General features: G+C 38.9%; 3 protein-coding genes across 4 annotated transcripts; all 3 read right to left on the bottom strand.

The window, feature by feature from the left end:
- Positions 1-1,927: 1,927 nt before the first annotated feature.
- Positions 1,928-7,166, bottom strand: LOC309695898 (obg-like ATPase 1). Its single transcript, XM_082516885.1, has 11 exons — positions 7,059-7,166; positions 6,662-6,759; positions 6,432-6,575; positions 6,231-6,358; positions 5,230-5,405; positions 5,046-5,126; positions 4,855-4,952; positions 4,605-4,745; positions 3,910-4,006; positions 3,144-3,266; positions 1,928-2,985 (listed from the first exon to the last, which is right to left on the bottom strand). The coding sequence occupies exons 2-11, from the start codon at positions 6,757-6,759 to the stop codon at positions 2,884-2,886; spliced, it is 1,188 nt and encodes a 395-aa protein (XP_082373011.1). The 5' UTR covers positions 7,059-7,166; the 3' UTR covers positions 1,928-2,883.
- A 1,127-nt stretch (positions 7,167-8,293) lies between these two features.
- LOC309695899 (transformer-2 protein homolog alpha-like) lies at positions 8,294-12,082 on the bottom strand. The gene is made up of 8 exons (XM_082516886.1): positions 11,888-12,082; positions 10,499-10,644; positions 10,246-10,405; positions 9,843-10,031; positions 9,406-9,521; positions 9,165-9,326; positions 8,969-9,033; positions 8,294-8,876 (listed from the first exon to the last, which is right to left on the bottom strand). Exons 1-8 carry the CDS (start codon positions 11,918-11,920, stop codon positions 8,866-8,868), a joined length of 882 nt encoding a protein of 293 aa, XP_082373012.1. The 5' UTR covers positions 11,921-12,082; the 3' UTR covers positions 8,294-8,865.
- A 1,815-nt stretch (positions 12,083-13,897) lies between these two features.
- On the bottom strand, positions 13,898-21,419 carry senp2 (SUMO specific peptidase 2). 2 transcript variants are annotated; one of them, XM_082516688.1, is made up of 17 exons: positions 20,914-21,419; positions 20,123-20,184; positions 19,927-20,036; positions 18,586-18,652; positions 18,370-18,451; positions 18,031-18,205; positions 17,791-17,897; positions 17,607-17,689; positions 17,125-17,173; positions 16,963-17,035; positions 16,736-16,879; positions 16,517-16,648; positions 15,061-15,285; positions 14,787-14,866; positions 14,587-14,671; positions 14,410-14,505; positions 13,898-14,263 (listed from the first exon to the last, which is right to left on the bottom strand). In XM_082516688.1, the coding sequence occupies exons 1-17, from the start codon at positions 21,090-21,092 to the stop codon at positions 14,201-14,203; spliced, it is 1,812 nt and encodes a 603-aa protein (XP_082372814.1). In that variant the 5' UTR covers positions 21,093-21,419; the 3' UTR covers positions 13,898-14,200. The 2 variants fall into 2 exon arrangements, with proteins under 2 accessions (XP_082372814.1, XP_082372813.1); XM_082516687.1 differs by having other exon boundaries at positions 16,736-16,882; positions 20,914-21,418.
- Positions 21,420-21,629: the final 210 nt, after the last annotated feature.

Below are 21,629 nucleotides of genomic sequence, written 5' to 3'. Positions count from 1 at the left end.
ACTGTATCACTTAGTGCATGAAGCCCAGTGAAGTAATAAGACCGACCTCCAGAACGTGTGAAAAGTACAGCAAAGCAGTCTTTCGTGTCCGTGTAAAAGTATACAACTGCTCTGGTAGCGTCCTTAGACACTTTGTTACTAGCAGGACAAAAAAAGAAGTGTCAAAGAACAGAGAGATAAGCCACCATTGTTCAATGAAGCTTCATCAGAAATGGTCTCAGTGGAAGGTTGACTATGAAGAAACCACTGTGTAGGAGGAGAAATGGTGAGAAAAGGTTGAGGTATACCAAATTACACAAAGACTGAAAATAAAATCAGTGGCAACAGGCCTTATGGAGCGATGAATTCGTATTTGACATTTTTGGTAATATGTTTTTGTTTTTCAATATGTACAAAGGTAAGGAGAGAGGTACAGCAGTGTCTACAGCCATGTGTAAAACAGATGGAGTCACAGTTTGGATCTCCGTTTCAGCCAATGGTGTTGGAGATCTTGTGAAAATTGCTGGAATTATAAATGCAGAAAATCCCAGGAAGATTTTGATCCTCCATGCAATACCAACTAGGGCTGCCACGATTTGTCGACTAGTCACGATTACGTCGACTATCAAAATCGTCGACGACTGATTTAATAGTCGACGCGTCGTTTGAAGCTTTGTAAGATCCCAAAAGACGCAGGAATAAGTAGCAGGATTTAAGAGTGTAATAACGGACTGAAACAGAAGATGGCAGCACTGCATGTACAAGGATGCCAGCTGCCGTTAAACCCCGAAGAAGAAGAAGAAGAAGCAGCTGTGTCCCAGAATTCATAGCGCGGCCCAGCTCAGTTTCCAACAATGGCGGCAGCTAGTTAGTTTTAATATTACTCTTATTATTCTTTCTGGGTCACAAAATAAACGTTTAACATATTTTCAGCCGAGAATGTAGCTGTGTAAACCTCAAATATCGGCTCAGTTTATCAGGACACCACATATTTTCAAAAGCGCTCCGACGTTTTCGGAGACGTCTGTTACCCACTAGCTCGATAGCGAGCCGGGGGCTAGGTCACTAGCACGGTGAGAACACCGGACTCCCGGCAAATTGTTTTCAAACCCACCGCCGTCTTTCGCTACTCAGGTTAAATATATATGAGTCACTTAGATAAATTAAAAATGTTATTGTTTGGCTTTTTTCAGTATTTTATTTGTTCCTGAGTAAATCGGTTTGTCTGAGATTAAAGTTATAGTTTTTACACAGCTGAATAAACGTCAAGCAGACAGCTGATTATCAGAAGTGTGAGATGCTGGAGAATATACTCCGTTGTCCTGTTATATTTTAGATAGCAAGGAGTTTATTAAACTTCACCGAAACAATCTGCAAATTTCATTAAAATTGAATAAACTATCATCTTGTCTTTATTTTTAGTTAGCACCTTAAAAGCTTAAAGCTGTAAGCTAATGATAGTTATATAAGAGCATATGCTGCATGGTGCAATAAGCTGTAGTTTTACGTCCAGTGGATGATGATCTGATTAGTCGACTAATCGCATAAATAATCGGTGACTAGTCGACTATCAAAATAATCGTTTGTGGCAGCCCTAATACCAACTAAAAAGTGCCTGAAGTGCCTTCATTTTTTTAGCATGAGAATAATCCCAAACACACTGCCAATGTAGTAAAAGCAAATCTGGATAGAAAAACACAGTGGAACACCAACATTCATCGATCGACCTCCTCAAGGCCTGGACCTGATTTTGATCTGAAATGGACCCAAACATCCAAAGAGCTTTTTTTCCTTATATATACTGCACTGCCACAAACAACTGTACATGTTTCACAAATAATTTCAATAGATGCTGCAACTTTTTCCTATCAAAATATAAAGAGATGAGAGTAGCTTGGGACGACGATCTGTTTTGCCTGGAATGAAAGAAAATAAACATACAAAACCGTAACAGGTTTATCTCCTTTTATTGACACATGCATATTGATGAGGGTGATACTTATTGTACACTGGTTTCCATAGGTCAGAAAGATTTCTATTTTAGTCCACAGTGTGGCAGCATGTTTATGAAAATGAGCATAGTTTGTGGGCAGTGAGAGAGGTGAAACATGATGCAATTTAAAGCTGTACAGTCCAAATGATCCACAATGGTGCATTCTCTCGTTATGCGGGGCGGACTCCTTTACGTCAGGAGTGTAAATCAATAAAAGCAGCTTTCTCTTCAGGAATCTGATGAGGCACTGCCACCGAGGTCTCCGTTCCTCTTTCTAAAATAATATCCCTCATGTTATCAGCACAATACAGTTCAGCCCCACCCTCAATGAAACACCGACCGATGGCTTTCATTCTCCCAAGAAGAAATGATGATTGATTTTTGGACACAATATATTTTAGCACCTTTTAAATTTAATAGAACTGTGCTGCTCTTTTTAAATTTTAAGGGATGACATCTAAAACTAATTCACCTGCAGCACGTTGTTGCTTTATGCAATTATGAGTATTTTTATGATAGAACAGCCATGCCTGCCCTTACTAATGCACCAAACAACAGGCTCATTAGAATGTGAAAGCTTACAGATTAATCAGCTGTAGCCATGACTGCAATTCATGAAGAGAGAAAAGATGAGCTGCTCGGAGCAATAAAACACTTAAGTCTTAAAAAAAATCCAAAACAGAAACCTGTCTCAAAAGAAGTCTGAGCTTTTCTTTAAATTAAATTATCAAAAAACAGTCTTTTATGTGTTAAAAACACATGAACAACTAAAGCATTGTTACCAAAAACTGATTCGAACAGCTGAAGCCATCAGAATCAAAAAAGAAGTATGAAAACCAGCAGACAGTGTGCTCTGTGGGACTAAACTGTATTCTGAGTTTTGATTCCCCCAACCCAGTGACTCTGTGGTCTTATTTCTTTTTGGGTGCATTGGGTGTGTTGAATTTGAAAAAGATAATGTCCCCGTCCTCCACAATGTAGTTCCTGCCCTGTTGCCTGTACTTCCCAGCAGCCTGAGAGAGAAAGAAACAAGGGAAAAAAATTATAGTTGATATATTCCAGAATAATAACAGTTATTGATGGAAATTCAGCACATGCAGCAACTCAGGAATAATTGGGCTGGGGAAAAACAAACAAACAAAAACACCCAAAACAAAACAAAAGCTCACACCTTGGCTGCAGTTTCACTGCCCTCTTCTTTGAAGTCTGTGAACTTCATCACCTCGGCCATGATGAAGCCTTTCTCAAAGTCAGTATGGATCTTTCCAGCAGCCTGAGGAGCTTTTGTACCTTTCTGTGGGACCAAAGCACAACAGGACATGTTATAAATAAAATATGTATTTATTAAATGCATCACATTTAAGAAATTCTGCAAAAGTAACAATCTGCGCTCCTGATATCATCACAAAATGATGACAACTGTCAAAAATTTACTTCAGGGCTCTGTTTTGAACAAAGAAACAATAAAATTTCTATCAGTATTCAATTATAGAACTGTTGAAGACACCAAATGGCAAAAGCCAAAGTAATATAATATCACATATATTTAAAAATCTATGTCAGATGTTTCCATCACTCAGTTTTACAAGTCAGATCTTCACTGACTACTTAAATATAATAACGGAAAACAAAAGTGAAGCTGGTTGTCAGAAAAAAAATAACAAAAATGACGCAAAATGTTGGAATTTTAATACAAGCCAACATTCTAATCACAAATTAGGAAAAAAAAAAACAAAAAAAAAAAACATTGGAAAATTAAGCTTTCCAAAATATTCTTTGAATAAATTATTTTTTTATTTTTTAAACTCAGTGAAGATCTCTGAAATTCAAAACTATCAGAGTGGTTTATCTTCAATCACAAGAGTTAATTATGTATTTTTAAAAAGGTTACACACACACACACACACACACACACACACACACGTCAAAACACTCACCCTGATGGTCCACGCTCGCACCTCATCTGGTCCTGCTGTGAAGAAGTATTCCAGCTGCAGCGCTGCATAGCCGGTCTTTATTATTTTGGTCAAAACACTAGAAACACACAAACAAAACAAAACAAAAAATGGTTTGCAAATTCAATTTTTGCACAGGGTACGGACGTTTCAAAGCACATTAGTAAATAAGGACCAGTGCAAACTTTAATTAATTACTCAGTACTCAGTATTAAGTTGCCTGCAGCCATTTAATATCATTACAGCAGAAAGGTGCAACTAACAAAGAGTGATTAAAGGGTTAGTGAGCCATGAACTTAAAATCAAAGTTTTTAGTGTTGTTCAGTTTAAAGTCACCTCAAAGTGCCATGTCTTCCCCAATTATTCCTCTGATTGCAATACAGAGTTTGCCTAAATAAAACTGTTTTATGCATGCAACGTGTTGAGCCGTTCCTTACTACTACCCATGAATAAACCCTGCTGTGAAAGTTACAGCAGCACAAATTGTGCATTGCATTCTCACTGACATGTGCATGTATTCAGGGAGCAATGCATTTAAAGGCATCTACACATTTCTTCTGCCCTGCTGGAATTGCACCTACAATACCAGAGACTGCTTGCTTCACAGTACACCCATAAAGAAAGTACCCTTCAAGTTTAGCATGATATTAACAACTTAAAGACTAATGACCAAATACCTCTGTGTCTTCTGTTCCTCGCAGTATTTATTCCTCTCCTCCTCCTCCATGTCCTGCAATTTAAACTCCAAAGCTCCACTTAAAGGAATGACCATAGCGCCAGGATCATGAGCATCTACCCACTCCTTGATTTTTGCCAACCTGATGAACAACAGGCCGCAGGATGAGTCATTTCAAATGGCAAAGAAATGAGAGGACGGTAAGATTAATATATGCGACATGTAGACACGCAGGGTGAAAGCAAACATACCACTTGTTCTTTTTCCTGATGTAATCTTTCTCTGAAAGATTAACCAGGTAGATCATGGGCTTGGAAGTCAGAAACAGGTACTTGTTCAGAACTTCAATCTGTGAAGAGTTAGAGATGAAGTTCTTTATGAAAAAGCCGTTTCAAATAGGGTCTCAGGGAGAAAAACTGTTTACACTGGAACACATCAGTACCTCTTTGTCATTCCAGTCATGGTAAAATCTGATGTGCTTCTTCTCTTCTACCACCCAGTTTTTTATTTTCAGCATGATATCCTGAAGCAAAAAGAAGCATGTGAAGCAGCATATACAGACCGATTTAATTCAGAATCAACAAAAGACAAAAAGTAAATGCTTCTACAAAAAAACCTTCACTTACATATTCAGGTTTTAGTTTTTTGTCACTTCCTCTGACAGCAGTCTTCTCCAGTTTGTCGATAATTGGACCGATCATTTCTTCGTCTTTTAGCCGCAACTCCTCGTGGATTATCTCGATGTCCCTCACCGGGTCAACGTTGCCCTCCACGTGGATGATATCCTCATCATCAAACGCACCTTAACACAAACAAGCGTCAGCAGACTGTCGGTGCAACGACATAGCTTGAAGAAAAAAAAATGCAAATACTTTCACTGGAGAAGTACAGCAACAGCAAGACTTAATAAATTGTTAATCAATTTAAAACATATTTTAAATTTTCAATTCTGCTAATTTATTTCTAAGCAAACTGATGTCCCCTTTCACTTTTTTGAAAAGTGAAACTAACAAATAAGCCAAGAGCCAATTATTTTGCCTTTTTATTTCATTTGCCTTCATTATTTATTGACTAATTGGTGAGAGGGAAACAAACAAAATTAATTGTTCTTTAGTCTCTCAAGATCTGCCTAACATTACCTTCGAATGACCACAAATTTCATTATACCAATTTATGAAACAGAATCATTGAGATATGGACACAAATGCAAAATCAGACAATGCTGGATAACACCTCTGGTCTTGGATATTAAAAAACAAAAAAACAAACAAACAAATGCAAACTGCTCAGATTTAATACACAGATTTCACTTCTAATATATAATATAACCCTGATAAAGATTCCTTCTTTTTTAAATTTTAACTTAAATGTTCCCATCATAACCATTCATCCATCTTTATTCTCAACTGCTTATCCAGTTAAGGGTTCAGAATCAGAACATACCTTTAAACTGTAGATGGAAACAGTTTGGAACTAGGCTTCAATTCCCAGTCCTAGTCAAAGCCAAAAGTACACTGAGAAAAGTTCTTAAGATGGACCTATTACCCCATAAGACCTTTATTTCCAGCATGCCCTGACACCTGTGCTCTCTCTCAGCTGTTACTACACCGCAGCAACTGTAACTCACGAGTCATATGGAAGATCCCATCACAAGCACTGATGTTAGAGAGGAAGGCGTTTCCGAGTCCCTGTCCAGAATGAGCTCCCTTCACCAGACCAGCAATGTCCACAACATTCAGGAAAGCGGGAACCTTACTGAAGTGACAAGGAAGATCATCAGATGATGCAGATGTCCTTACATCTTCTAACCAGCTGTTGCAATACACACCTGGCAGGTTTGTGGTACTGGCAGAGGAAATCAAATCGCTCATCAGGAACGGGTACCCTGCTCTCATTTGGGTCAATTGTGCAGAAGGGGAAGTTTTCCGCAGCAGCTTGGCTTTTAGTCAGCACATTGAAAAATGTGGATTTCCTGCAACAGCATTAAGAGAGAATGGTGACGCCTAACACTTTTTCCCACTCATTCAGCTAGGAAAAAATGCTATAAAATTTACATACCCAACATTAGGTAATCCCACTATTCCTATTTTTAGGGATGTTCCAAATCGTCCAATCAATGGAGGTTGCTTCGGAGCTTCTGTCTTCTTTGGAGGCATCTACGAGATTTAAAACAAGATGGTCAGATTAAGACACTCGTGTTGGGATACTAAAAAAAGCAGAGTTTTTTTTTAACCAACTCCTCGGCTCTGCTGCATGTCACCTGGCTCCACTAAAAACGTGTAGGGTCATATGCTCATTCAAACACAGCATGCTAACGCCAGCTAGTAGCTAACTGGAACCACTCCTAGCTAGCAGATGGGAAAATTTAAACCAGAATACATAGTCCTGTTTGTACCGTCCGAACTTTACAAAGACACCAACATTTATTTGGCTAAGAAAACGTCTCTTTTGCTACCTTAAAACCTGCAGGCTACGTACTGTCCACTCCTGATGCGTGTTCACACCGGCCGCTCTACTGGAAAGACAAGCTGGGGAGCAAAGCGGAAGTGTTTTGACGTAAGGGCTCTCTGATTGGTCGGGCGAAGAGCTGGAAATGCCACGACATAACTCAACTTGGACATATATTTTTTATTTTGCCCCAAATTATTTAATTTAAATGCACTTTTCTGCCTTTCTTTTGTTATACGATACGTGAGTCGTCTCGTGAGTATTTAAAATTACTCCGCGGTCTGTTTCACCGTGACGTGTGCGTATTGCGTTCAAGAACACGAAGTCAGTATGGCCAGAACCCATAAGAAAAGACTTTACTTCTGAACTAGCTTCGATAGAACTGGATATCTGAGGTAATTTCTTATTAAAATACGCTGGACAACAACAGAAAGGGGTCTACTTTTTCAAAATACAATGTCCTCAAATTAAGTGAATATAGGGAGCAGGTAGAAGAGAAGCCTGGAGAGGTTGAAGTATGCACTGGAGAGAAGAGGAATGAAAGACAGCAGAAGCAAGAAATGCTGGAGAGATGTCTCTCAGATATCCTAAGAATGCTTTGGTGTCCCAGTGGCTGGACAGAGAGAGGTCTGAGCTTCTCTGCTTAGCCTGTTCCCCACATGGATCAACTATCCATAGCAACAGAAAGTGCACAAGAAGTGAAGAAGAGGGCAGGCAAGGTGGAGGGAAGATGAGCGACAGGGGTGTTTTGTGACAAAAGGACAGCAGAAAGATTTTCATGGACAAGATTATGAGTACATTAGATGAGCAGATCAGGTTGAGTGGATTGTAGAGGAATATAATGGACAAAGGACATGGAGCTGACAGGCAGGAGGAAAACAAAACCACCACAGCAAAGATTCACAAATGTTGTGGAGGATTTACAGTGTTGCTGTAACAAAGATTCTAGAATAGGATGAGATTGAGGCTGATGATCCACTGTGCTGACCCCTAAAGGGAGCAGCAGTGCTTATGACTGCGTGTAGCTGTTGCTGTAATTTATTAAAATAAAACCCAAACGTTTGTTTTTATATTGTTTGTCGTAAGCAAGCAATACTTTTCTTACTGGTGGCAGACATTAGTTTAATCAAATAATGTTCAATAATTAATGCTTTAACCAGTAACTCTGACAATTTTGATAACAACACAATTTAGGTGTGAAAAAAATGGAAGCACATCTTAAATACAAAGAGCACAGCATGGTCAAAGTATTTTTTTTTTTTAATTTCTTATATACAAACAAAAGTGGACGTTCGATCAAGCAAAAACAAACTGAAAAAGAAACATGGCATTTAAAACTTAATGAGGGGCAAACTAGGCTCACGACAGTTTAACAAATCACCTACCAACAAAGAGCAAAATGAGAAAGTGTAAAACTGGCACAGAAAAATCCAGCTATGATACATAAAAACAAACCAAAAACTACTGAGAACATCCTAGCCTTTTTACAACCACTGACTGTGCTTTCAATTCATTTGATCACACTGAGTCTTCAAAAACAAAACAAAACAAAAAATTTTTTTTTTTTTTCATTTTTCAGAAAAAAATAAACAAACCAAAAACGGATTCTTCGCACAGACTTGGTGCAGCATGATTCCCTGATGACTTTTTTGTGCTCAGGGAGAAATTTAGGGGGTTCTTTTGGATCAATTTTGTTAAACTTTTGATACACAAACAGATGCAGAGTTTTTAAACCACATACATAATATTGTCAGATTTAAAACAAAACACTGTCATCCAAACAGTAACACTTCTGTCGCCTCTTCTCTTGTTGCTCAGTAGTGACCTGTTTAAAAATACATAAAGTTTAGAGATTGAGTCAAATTGAAGGTTTTCTAAATAAACTAGTCTAATGGCAGAAACATGGTTTAAACATACGTGGTGAGTAGGATCGTGATCGAGAGCGATATCCTCTACTATAGTAAGGAGATGGAGATCTGCGCCTGTAGGATGAGGGGAGGAAAAAAAATTTAGTTACAGTTACTGACTAATTTGAGTCTTTATCAATCATGCATCATTATCAAATCTTCGTGATCAACACTGGGATACAAACGGTGCTGGAAAAAGCACCAACCTGTATGAACGGTACTCGCGGTCATCGTAACGATCGTAGTCACGATCGTAGCCTCTATCATAGCCTCTGTCGTAGCCCCTGTCGTAGTCCCTTGAGACACGACGTGATGAGCCACCGCCGCCGCCACCGCCGCCTCCTCCACCACCACCACCACCACCACCACTTAAAACAAATGATAGTGTGTCAATTTTGCTCAAGTAACCATATAACATCTCAAGCTCCCCAGTGGACAAGCACTCACTATGTGGGGCGTCCCATGTAGATTCCTGGAGTGGGAGTATGGGCTCGTTTGGTAATAGAGAAATCCACTCGGATCCTGCGTCCATCCAGCTCCATTCCATTAGCTCGCTCCTTGGCCTAAAATAAACACACACGCACAGTCAGAAGCAGACTAACTGAAATTGTTTGCATTGCAAATTGTTTCACTCTTCTGTAGACACTAAACAGCAGACTGGACGGACAAGACGAGCTGCATAATTAAACAAGTTTCACTTTCACATTTGTCTTTTATGCTATTTTACTTACTATTGTTCACCTTGTACAAAACCATGGATGTGCTCTTTGAAGTTTAGTTTGAACTAAAATAGCTTTTTAACAGCAAAGAGGTTAACTATATTAGGACAAATAAGCCAACTATTTTAAGTTTTTAAATACATATCCCTATGTTATTCTACTGACCTCCTTGGAGTCCTCGCAGTTCTCAAAGTAGACAAAGGCAAAGCCTCTGGATCGACGTGACTGCTGGTCATACACAATGTTGACGTCTGCCAACGGGCCATACTTAGAGAAAACCTCCCTTAGGTCCCTCTCAGTGGTATAGAGGCTCAAACCAAACACACCCAGACAGTTGTTGGGGTCTGGGTTGGCCTGTGAGCAGAAACGTTGATGTGTGGGGACAAAAAAAATAATTTAAGATGAGAAATTCATGATTGTGACATGTCAACATATCTCACAATGTCACACAAACACACACACCTTAAACTATACATCACACAGTCAACATTAAACTGTTTAATCTAAAAATTGATGACTCGCGTCTCCATAAACACCTTGAGTACAAGTTAACAAAGTAGCACCATACCCTGTTGCCAATGTGTCGGCGTCGATTCGACATGGGGGAGCGGCTGTGGCTCCTGCGCCGGCGGTACTCAGAGCTACGAGATCGGCTCCTGGAGCGGCGCCGGCGGGAACGAGAGCGGGAACGGGAGTGGTGTCTGCGTGAACTTCGATGGGATCGAGACCTGCAGACAAAAAAATAAATAAATCACAGGTGAGGAAACCAAAATCTCACACGATTATCTTGTTATGTACCTTAAATCAGAAACCTGACTTACCTGGATTTAGATCTTGACCGAGATCTAGATCGGGACTGAGATTTGGATCTGGAATGATGGGAACCACCTCTGGAGCGCGCTGGTGAGCGGCTAGTGGATTTAGGTGAGCCTCCAGGGGATGCGCTCCGCGAGCCGGCCCGAGAGTCCTGAACAAACCAGACTGCAGATGTCAGAAACACTCTAAAGCCAAATGTACCAAAACAACAACACTACAGGGCCTGGAGGTGACACCGCTCACCACCTTCAATGCCCTTTTCAGAAGAAGTTAACCACATTTTCGCATTTAACAGGTTTGAGACTAAATATTGAGGAATTAGGTGAAATACTAAAGATATTTCAAGCAGATATTAAGAAATGTAGCTTAAATATTGACTGCACAAAAAGTTAATTAAAAATAAAGAATGGAGGAATTGACCAGTGATGTGGCTGATACAGAGAGGGAAAATCATGCATGCTATAGAGAAAAATAATAGGATGAAATAGAGTAATAACATAGCAGGCTGTTAGGAAATTACTCATACCCTGGAAAACTTCTCATCTTAACTTCATAACTTCTTTAACTTCATTACTTCATAACAACCCTTCATTTCTTCTTTCTTCCGTTTGAATATATGACTTCTTTTTTTCCTCCTCTTCCCCCTTTTACCATCTGCCATTACAACACTAGACGCGGGGACAGCTCTTGATCGCTTCTTTTTTCAGCATCTCTCCCATACATTAGCATGCATCAACACCATCAGCTTCAAACAACAATAACTTCACATCTGAAACGTCTTCCGCCTTTTTCTTTCTTCCAACCTCAACCTTAACAAAGAACAAACAAGGGTGATAAGGCATGTTGGTGTCTGTTAAAACCAGAAATTTAAAAAAATGAAAAGAAAAGGGAAAAAAACATCAAGAAAAACTAGGAAACATTATTATTAGGAATGAAAAGGTGCACTTTTTACGTTTAACTGGCCTTCATTGGGACTAAACTACAACTTACTCACAAACAGCTGAACGTTGAGGTAGCTAACTATTAACTGTACACATATGTTTGCTGCTGGCTAGTTATATTTTCAATAAGCAACGTTAGATAACAAGTAAATGAGAAAGTGAAAGCACCCGCGGCCAGGTGGCGGCCTCCTCTACCGACCGCTGCGCTTAGCAGGCCGCACGCTTTAGCTTAGCAAGCAAGCGCTAGCCCTCTTATTTTCACATAAACGCCCCAATAAACTTTAAGAATCTAAGTCTATAATTCACACAACGTGCTTAATATCCTTGTATAAACTCGACTTTTACTAATTTCGAGGCCTGTTTAAAAAGAAAATATAGCCGTTAAACAGATCTGCAAATGTAGCTAACAGCTTATTTCGTCCTAACGCTGATTGTCATGAATCGTGAACTCACCTGCTCCCTGAACTCTTTCTCGTTGTCGCTCATTATAAAATAACACGTTTAGCAAATGCGTTAAAAGATATTTAACGCTAAAATTGCTCTGAAGACTAATCTTACTGCTGCCTCTACCGAAAACGCGTACTGCTTTGACCTGAACAGAAACGGTCTGCGCCTAAGGAGGACGCTTTCCTCTTCCGGTTTGAGTTTCAAGTTAAAAGCGCCTAAGTCAAATATGCATAAATAAAGTTTAAAGAAATCATGTATATTTTGAGCGTATTCTTATAATTTTGATTAGATCCCTTAATCAATGGAATGTAGAACTGTATTTGGAAAAACAACTTCTTACAAAAGGGGGCAATAAAATCTAGCTAAATCTAAAAGAGCTAGCAAAATCTAATCGAAAAGAGGTTCCGATATAACGGAGTGACTATATTATATCCAATATATTTATTATGTGTCGGAGTAGATTTTCTATTTAAATTTGACTTGTTGACTTGTGTTTCTAAATTACCCTTTAAACTTTCCAGGTTTAATCCGATGATAAGCACAGTTTCAGTCCTCAGTTATCCTGTTTGTACTAACAGATGTATAAAATCCCTTTATTATTGCAACTTGGTGGAGAGAGGTATTTGGATTCAAAGGGGAATTTTCTTGAATATGATGTATTTACTGAGAAGTATTTTTTTGAAATGCAGTAATAAAAATAATTTTCAGTGTGTTTGATGATACCACAGAAGCTGTTGTTTTATATAAATGATATAGATTGTATGGAAATTAGATTTTCCACACATACAAATTGATAAGGGGCACATTTACATCCAAGCTCTCTCCTTCACCTTAAAAAGGAAAAATCTCTTTAAAGATCAACCTGAGCTCACTCTACCTATTATCACCTAAAGAGAAAACACTTCAGTCTTAATAAAATAATAATAATAATAACACTTGTTATTAAACTTTAAAACATGTTTTGGGATTGTAATCAAACTCGGACTTTTTGGTTAACAAATCAAAATCTGTTTCCTGAGAAATAATTTTTATTTATATTAAATTTGGTGTTATAATGATGGAAAGGAAAAGAGAATTATTGTACAGCAGCTTTATTATTATGAACAATTTATCAAACCACTGTTCTTAATATTCATGAATGAGATGATTAATTTTCATAAGACTTTAAAAAAATTTAAAAACCTAACATGCCTTGGACATTGCAAAAACACTATTTTGCGATTAGATCTCTGTATTTCTTTTTAATACTAACCTCCATTTTCCAGGCTTATATATTTGCAATACTTTTCCTAATATCCCTCAACACCTTTTCTTGTGGCTGATCCAGTCCACAGACACAGATTATTTGCCTTTATCTCACTTAATCTAATGATAAATCAATCAATACATAATTTTTTAAAAAAAAGGAGAAATACTTTATTTTAGCAAAAAAAAAAGAAAAAGAAAAAAGACATGAGCACAAACATGCATGTGTGTACAGTAGTTTGTCTTTTAAATGGAGTATACTATAATTCGAGTCTTTGTAACAGCCCTAAATAGCCTGCTGCAGTATACTTATTGAACAGATTCACAGCTCTAACAGCGCTTTATGGTAAATATGGAGAGACAACTATTAATACTCCAGTCATGAAGAAAAAAAAAAAACTATACACAGACACTCCAAAATACACTCATCCAGTCATAAATAATCGGGAATCATACATCTTGTCATTACGACAAGCACTCAATCATGCACGTTTTGTCAGACAAATGTCTGGAGGAGGTATTTTAATTGCCATTGTCTATATTTTTAGAAAAAGATTAAGTTTCACCCCAGTCATCTGCTGTCCACTCTGATCATAGCTGGGAGGGGTAAACTACACCTAGATTGTTGGGTTGTAAATAACAAATTTCCCAACTGAAGGGAAAAAAACAAAAACAAAAAAAAACTATGCCGAGCTCAGTGTGAGAAGACTTAAGGCACTTCAAGCAGCACTTCAAACAATAAGGAAACACAATCAATAACAAGTCATTCAGTCAGTAGTGCCAAAGTTTCTTTAAGACACACACTTGTTACAAATACTGTCTCTAATTACAACTCAGAGAATACAAAATGTTTACATGTCCCTGACACGATAAGCAACAATTAACTCTTAAGACTAGTGTTTGTTACTCCAGATCTGGAGAGCGAGACTGGGTTAGATCTCAGTCGGTAAAGTCCACTTCTTTGGCCCATTTATTCTTCTCTTACTTCACATGTAGTCACTGTACACGAGAGGTTGTTCCCACTGACTCAGTCTCTTCTGGTAGGCCATTAACAATGGATGCGACCCTTCTATTCTATAGCAGCTTCTGATGAAGAATTTCCCAAATCATCAACTTCCTGAAGAGAGGCATGTGGCACTGTAAAGTAAGAAGCAGATGTTATTCGTATATCGTTTGTTATCTGTTCATATGTATATTTAAATTGGACTTTCATACATGGTTTCACACCAATTCACTGATATGCTGCAATGTGCCAAGAAAGGCAGGGATTTCAGAATACACACCTGTTTAAAGGTAAGGGGCTGTCCTCTTGCGATATAGTCAGCATATTTACAGGCAAAAACACCGCAGTCGCTTCCATTTTTCTGCTGGGGAATCTCCTACATGCATAATACAGAGTCATTAATTTCACTGTGAGGAATGACACATTTGAAGTGTTACTTCATTCATCACAGACTTACACTAGCTTTCAAGCTTCCAACAGTCCATTTGGTGCAGTCGAGCTCTCTACCCTTTTTTGCTTTGTGCTCCTCTATAAGGTAGAGTCTGAAAAATCAGCACAATTACATCATTTATAATGCTTCAGTAAAAACAAATCTATAGTGAAAACATGTCTAACGTAGCCAGTAAAATGGAGCTTAAGAGAAAATTGACGACTCACAGTAAAAGACTCGAGATGTCATCGTGTCTCCGGCCCATCGAGTCATAAGACTTCACTGTCTTTGACCGAAAATCTATCACCTGCAAAGAAAAAGGTGAGCGATTAAAATGTGCACTTCTGCTTCTCTGGAATAAAAACAGTGCAAACATTTGATTTGTGACAATGACTGGCAAAAATACTGATCACAGTTTAGATGTACAGAGTGAGCCTTTGCAATATTACAGGTATTTTTAGGCAGAGCAAGTCAAAAACTGGTAGATCCAAAGTGACTCACAGCCAATGCCCAGTGGACGCCTAGATGCAGAGGGACCAGAATGAGGTCAAACGTGAAGAGGTCGACAGCTTTGGTCCAGCGCTTCACAGCAGCGTGTCCTCCAGCCTGCCCGCCTCCTCCACCCCTCAGCTTTGGGAAGAAGAAGGTGCTGAAGGAGTAGACTTTTAATCGCCCTGCTTCACCAGAGCTTCGCTCCATAATCAGGGAAAGGTAGAAGTTCATCACCTTGGTGGAGAACACAAAAATTGTAATATAAAACATGCCATACATAAACACTCATTAAAGACACACATTGAATAATCTGAGTCTACAGCTTTTTTTTAACAAAACATTTACAACAAAATAACAAATTAGTATTTATACATGCAATTAATTAATAATATGCATACTGGTTGGTTTAACACTCTTTGGCATTAAGGTGATGTTCTTTCTCCTACCCTGTGTACAATTTATTTAGCTCTTAGAATTAAGGAATCCAATTTATATGGGTGATTTCGCCCTGGGCATTTGATTGTATGCAGATGATATTACCATACTGGTTGAGTCTGAAGATAATTTGTAAGACATTAAATGTATTAAACAGCTAGTGCTATAGATGATGGTCAGCTACAAACATAATTAAATAAGTAAGAATTTTAATTTTAGGGAAAAAAGGCACACTAAGAAGCAAGAAACCTCTGGCCTGTAACACTGGATCAGACACAAATATCTTGATGCATTTACGAACTATGAAGCTGCTAGATTTAGCTGACATGTTGGGTTTTTCTTAGGACACAAATGCATGATGCATGTGATAACTCTATATTAAATTATGCTGCAAAAAACAGGGATTTAAAGAATGCTGTGGAGCTCTTTGGTGTTTTTGAGGAAGCTGAACCACTACAGTATCTCTACAATGACATTTTAGTAGCAATGTGAATCAAATTTGAAGAAAGATAAACATATAAGACAAATACTTAAGATATTTTGTTAACGCCAAAATTGTGAAGATGTATTCAAATTATGCCAAACATCACTGTTGAACTCTAGGATGGCAAGAGGCTATGGGGATTATGAGAGGTTGAGAATGAATTACACCTTCTTTTGTACTGCCCCTATGATTAATAAAGAATATCTAGTTAGTCCACTGGCTCAGCTCCTTTGTCACTGGTGCCTTATAAGGCTGCCTGGCCTGGGCATGATAAATAAAATTATGCGTCACACAATAAAAATCAAGCACTCACATTAACTAACAACAATTATCTAACAATTATGAAAACAAGAAAATCAAGGTAAATACAGACATGATTGTTTCCTCCATTGTTTTTGTGCAAAACTTGCTCTTGTCCTGTTTTTGACTTTTTGTGCTGTGTACTTTTTTGTGAAGTTTTCAAGAGCTTTTAGATTAAATAACTGTCTAAAATAACCATGAAATTTATTCTATTTAAAAACCTTTCCAGCATTTCTACTTTCTCACCTCATCGTTGAGCCAGCTGCCTTCTTGTAGTGTACCCAGGTCTCGCTGTGTGATGCGAAGTTTGAAAGCTGCACTCAGGACACGGTTGGGATCACTTTGAGCCAAAGCTCCACTCACCTCTGCTGCCATTTCCTACACACACACAGACAATATACACATTAAAAATAAATAAATAAATAATCTCAGCATAAAAAGTCCACATTAAACACAGACTCTTACCTTGGTCAGTCTGGGTATGTCTTCCTCACTGTGCCTTGTATGTGCAGAATGTGTGTCAGGCAGACCGACAGCAGGAGCGTCTCTGTCCACGAGGTTGAGGCGAGTAGCTACCTCTGTAGAAAGATCCAAATCTGCTGGATGTTTCTGCTGCAACACAGGTCAAGATTATGGACAGGACAGACTCGTATCCATGCTGTGGCATGTCAGAGAAGAGGAGGAGTGACTACCTTTATATATCCAACAGGCTGTGGGTCCTCAAAGGGTCCACTAATTGGCTTACTAAAGGTGAAACTCCCCCTGCTGAAGACGAGTCGCATAAAAGAAGTTAAAGCAATCATTCCTCGTTATGCATGACGCAGTCGTTTAAATAAAAATAGCACCGCACCAACCTGTCGTTAGCCGCAGATGCATTTCTCCATGTAAATAGACTTGCAGCAGCTGTGAAATAAACCATAAACCATGAACAGAAGAGTCACTGCAACATGTTTACTGATCAATATGTATACATGCATTTAAACCTACTTTGGGTGAAGTGACTGTGTGATATGAAAGGCTTTATTTATTCTAATAAAATATTACAAATAAACCAGAGATCAAACAGTCATGATTTAATCAACACACCATCCCCCCAACTAAGTATCTGGACAATTCTGTGATTGTTAAAGTTGTTTTTTCAAGTAAAAGCCACTTGTAACCTTACAAAAGAATTATATTCATTAATTGATATTTGATCATGTGTTATTGACAAAATTATTTATAGATTACAAAAAAGGGTGAAGTTAAACTAATAACAATCTGCAATTAGTTGTAATCGTCAACAATGAATAAAAACAAATCAGCTTTGTCTGTAATGGATAGCCGAGTGCCCCACCTATCTGTCCCGTCTTCCTGTGTACTGATTCAAAAGTTTTTACTGAAGCAGCAGTTTTGTGATCAACCTGTGACAACGGATCTCTGAGGATAAATACAAAATAAGCCACTTATTAGCTCATGGCCAATGGAAATATTAAAATGAAAAGAAAAAAAAACACATAAAAATCAAAGCTAATACTAACTCTTGTGGTTTTGATTGGTTAAAAGGTAGTGGCTGGCTTTTGCTGTATTTCTCTGTCACCATCTCCAGCAGCCGCCTGTAGTGCTCCTTATTATTCTGCTTTATGGCCTGAAGACACCAAAAATATCAGAAATGAACGTGCAGAGGTTCATACTTTTAAAGTTTGATTATTGGCACTGTGAGGTGGGGAAAAGTGGAATTTAAGTATAATTTCATATATACAAATAACTGACTAATTTACCTCTTCCACAGTAAGACTGGGCTTGTAGCAGCGGTTGTGTCCAAAGCCATTGCATGTTGGGTCAGGATTAGCATTTCCCACCCTGAGCACAGGCCTTGAGGACAGCAGCTGGAGGGATCCTCTCCTCTCCCTGTCCTTTGCTCTGTCTGGAAGCCCTACAGGGAGCGTTGTCCCACTGGATTAAAATAAAAAGAGGGAGGTAGATTAGCATGGGACCCGTTTTCAATAGGTGGTAACATAAAAGAAAAAGAACAGCCTGAAGACTGCAAGCACAAAGGCTAAAAAAAAGGTACTGGATGACTTGTACTTTACATAAATCTCCAGTACTGAATCACTTGCCTGTATTTCCTCATTAAAGGAGGTAAAGAGCTCTGAAAAGGATTCTTTCCCTGACTCTCATTACCTCCAGCTACTGGTTTATCTTTGAAGAAAGAACATCAAAACAAATGACATTGGGTATAAGGATGAGATCATTCTGCACTGACAAGCTTGGTTGAAACACAGTGACGTGAGTATAATCATGAATTGTGCACTAAAAGGTCCATCTTCGCTTACCCATTCTCCATTCAGTACTGTTCAGCCATGAGGTGTGGAGCTCATCTATGCCCATTAGAGCGACAGGCTGGATCAACAGAGGAAATTCAATGGAATTACAGAGAGTTACACGGATAAATAAAGTTAGCTATGAAACTGTATGTATCCACATGGATAAAGCAGCACATGTAGTATGCATCACATCTCACAAAGAGACTCCCAAAAGACTTAAAGTGTTGTTTTGCCTAAATTAGCCATAATCGCTCCTCCATAAAGGTCCGAATCACTTGATGAGTTTGTTAACTTGTAGCTTTTCCCTGTGATTTGGTTTGTTTTCACATAGAAAATCTGAGTGAGCTCCAAGTGAACCAATATGCGTGACTACAAACCATGTGAGAATTTTCTGTCCTATTGGCCAGATGTGTCTGGGGTGGGAGCAACAAAAGTAAATACAGGAAGAAGGGCCTGTGTTCTGGATTATTTGACAACATGGAGACTTGACATTCATTTCACAGCTAGTTGCTAGCCTGTACAGACCCTCTGCACATCTATAGTACCTTGCTGCATCCCAGAATGCAAGGCTTATGGGACATTTTTTTTGTCTGTAAAGGTTCTCAGACATCCAGGTCATCGTACTTCAAGGAGCTTGGAAAGAAGAGCCACCTCCATGGGACAAGACTCGGCTGTCTATCTACTGTACATCTAAAAGAAAAAGGTCACTCTTTCGAGGATGACAATGTTCACATTTTGGACAGAGAAGACAGATGGTTTGAAAGAGGAGTGAAAGAAGCCATTTACGTCCACTGTGAACGACCACCTTTGAACAGAGGCGGTTGCTTACGGCACCAACTGTCTGCCATCTATAATCCAGTTCTGAGATCCCTTCCCAGACGCCTTAACGCCTACTCACATCCTGGGCCATCTAACCTCAGGAAATCACATGACAGGGTGGGGTTAGGTTAGGTTTCACAATGACCTCACCCGAAACCTTGGCTGATTGTGACCTACACCCATCTTAACACCTTGAGTCGTCTGACTAGGTAGAGGATCATTGTCCCTCTTGGGGGACACTCCCACGGGGCTTACATCTGGGACTCTCCACCCTTTGACCCTAGAACTGAAGAAGCTTTTCGGATGAGAGGTGAAACATCTTGAAGCAACTTAAAGAAGTGTAGACGCTGTTCTTTCCAAGCTCCTTAGAGTAGCTGTGAAAACGCCCTAAGAAGTGGTGTGTGTCTACCTATCATTACACCTCAGCTTAGAACTCCCAGTCATTACAGTACTTGTCTATTCGATGAACTCTGATACACTGTAGCAAACAATACCAAATGTATGCGTCTGAAGCACAGACGGGGCACTCACCTGTGTTTCTTCATGAGATCTGGGCTTCTCACACCTCGTCAGTGATTTCCGCAGTCTGAGTAAACCTGCTACCCGAGCCACAGTCTTCTTCATGAAGCTGATGACGACATCTGAAAGACAGGACACCACAAATCACGATCACCGAATTCCACGTCAGGAAGCAAAAAATATTAAGCAGTTTTATATTCTAACAAACCTCTTTTGCGTCTTTTCACTTCGACTTGCTCACTCTGGCAAACACTCTCTGCAACATGCACGCTGTAATAACAGAAAATGGTTCGAAATGAGTGGTTTTCAAAAATACATAATCTTGCAAAGAGATTTTAAAAAAATAAATAAATAAATCTCACATTCACAAATTACAAAAATACATTTCAAGAAAAAAAATGTATCAAATTCTCAGAGTTTAACATATACTTTTTTCTACCAACAAAATTTACAATGATGCCACTGTATTTGTTTCTTTTCCAGTCTTTCTAGAGCTTGTTTGTGTACTGATAGTATATACAAACTGCTGACTGTGCTGCCTGAACCCAAACAAAACCATGCAGATATCATTGGGCGACCTTTACCAGCAGGCTTACAAAATCAGTTAAAATTACTCTCAAGTCTGCCGTGCTGTGCTACAGTAGCAAGCTACTGGATTTAAATAGGATTTTAAACAAAAATAAGTTAATATTGGAACGGTCATAATAGTTTGTTTTAGACTACTTCCGCTTTCGCTATGAGTGTACTTGATATTAAATGTGATGTGGGTGTCCACTGACACCGTTATAAACATACTGTCAGCAAACTTCAGTAAAATAGTTTTTTAAAATTCACCTGCTGTGAATAAACAAATTCCATCTAAAGTTAACTCAAAACTTAATGTTAGCTAGCTGGAAGGGTGAATGACTGCCCTCAACAATCCAAACAAATGATTAAATGGCCAACGAAGTGTGAACTATTTAGGACTGAAAAAAATATAGACCATTTTCAATCACCGACCTCTGGTAGTTCCGTTTAGCGGGTCTGCAGTGACTCTCCTGCCGCCAAGCTGCTGTTTTTACGCCTGGTCGCGTGGGTACCTCTGCGCTAACGCTACCTTTCCCAGGCCACTCCGTGGGGTTTTGCCCCGTAATGGGCTCAAACAGCGACGAGAATCCGCCAAGTATCCATCCATACATCCCAGACAAATACGAGAAAATTGTAACGACGTTTTCAATGCGGTCCAGGACTATTTCTCCACAGGCAAGATGTCAAACCGCAATCTACGACACACCGCCCACCATTAGCTTAGCTTAGCATTAGCGTCGCTGTGCTGAAACGCCAACAACGTCCGTCATTCCGTGTTGACGTTCTGCGAAGGGCAAACGTTTTACACACCAAAACAAAACGAGTGGGCGGTGTTCTAAAGTGTAAAGTCTAAAGACGACAGATAAAATACTAAACATAAAGCATCGTGGCGGAGATAATAAACAAACGAACCCCTGATCACGGAGTGGTATCTTTGGCAGCTTTCTCATTAGGAGAGCAAGTGGGAGAAGTTAGAGCATGGATTTCTTTAGATTTATTTAAAGATTGGTTTCATTTAATCTAAATCACAATTTCAGCGTTATTTACTTCTTACAAAGCTGACAGCAAACCTCTAGCATAGGTCCATTCTTTGTTACATAATACTAAATCAGCATACGGAAAAAAAAAAAAAAAAATCCCAAATACCT

The sequence above is a fragment of the Aulonocara stuartgranti genome (assembly GCF_965226115.1).
Source record: "Aulonocara stuartgranti genome assembly, chromosome: 19".
In the NCBI taxonomy this organism is placed as follows: Eukaryota; Metazoa; Chordata; class Actinopteri; order Cichliformes; family Cichlidae; genus Aulonocara; species Aulonocara stuartgranti.
The sequence above is the reverse complement of the archived record's forward strand: the minus strand, read 5'-3'. Positions and strand labels throughout refer to the sequence as shown.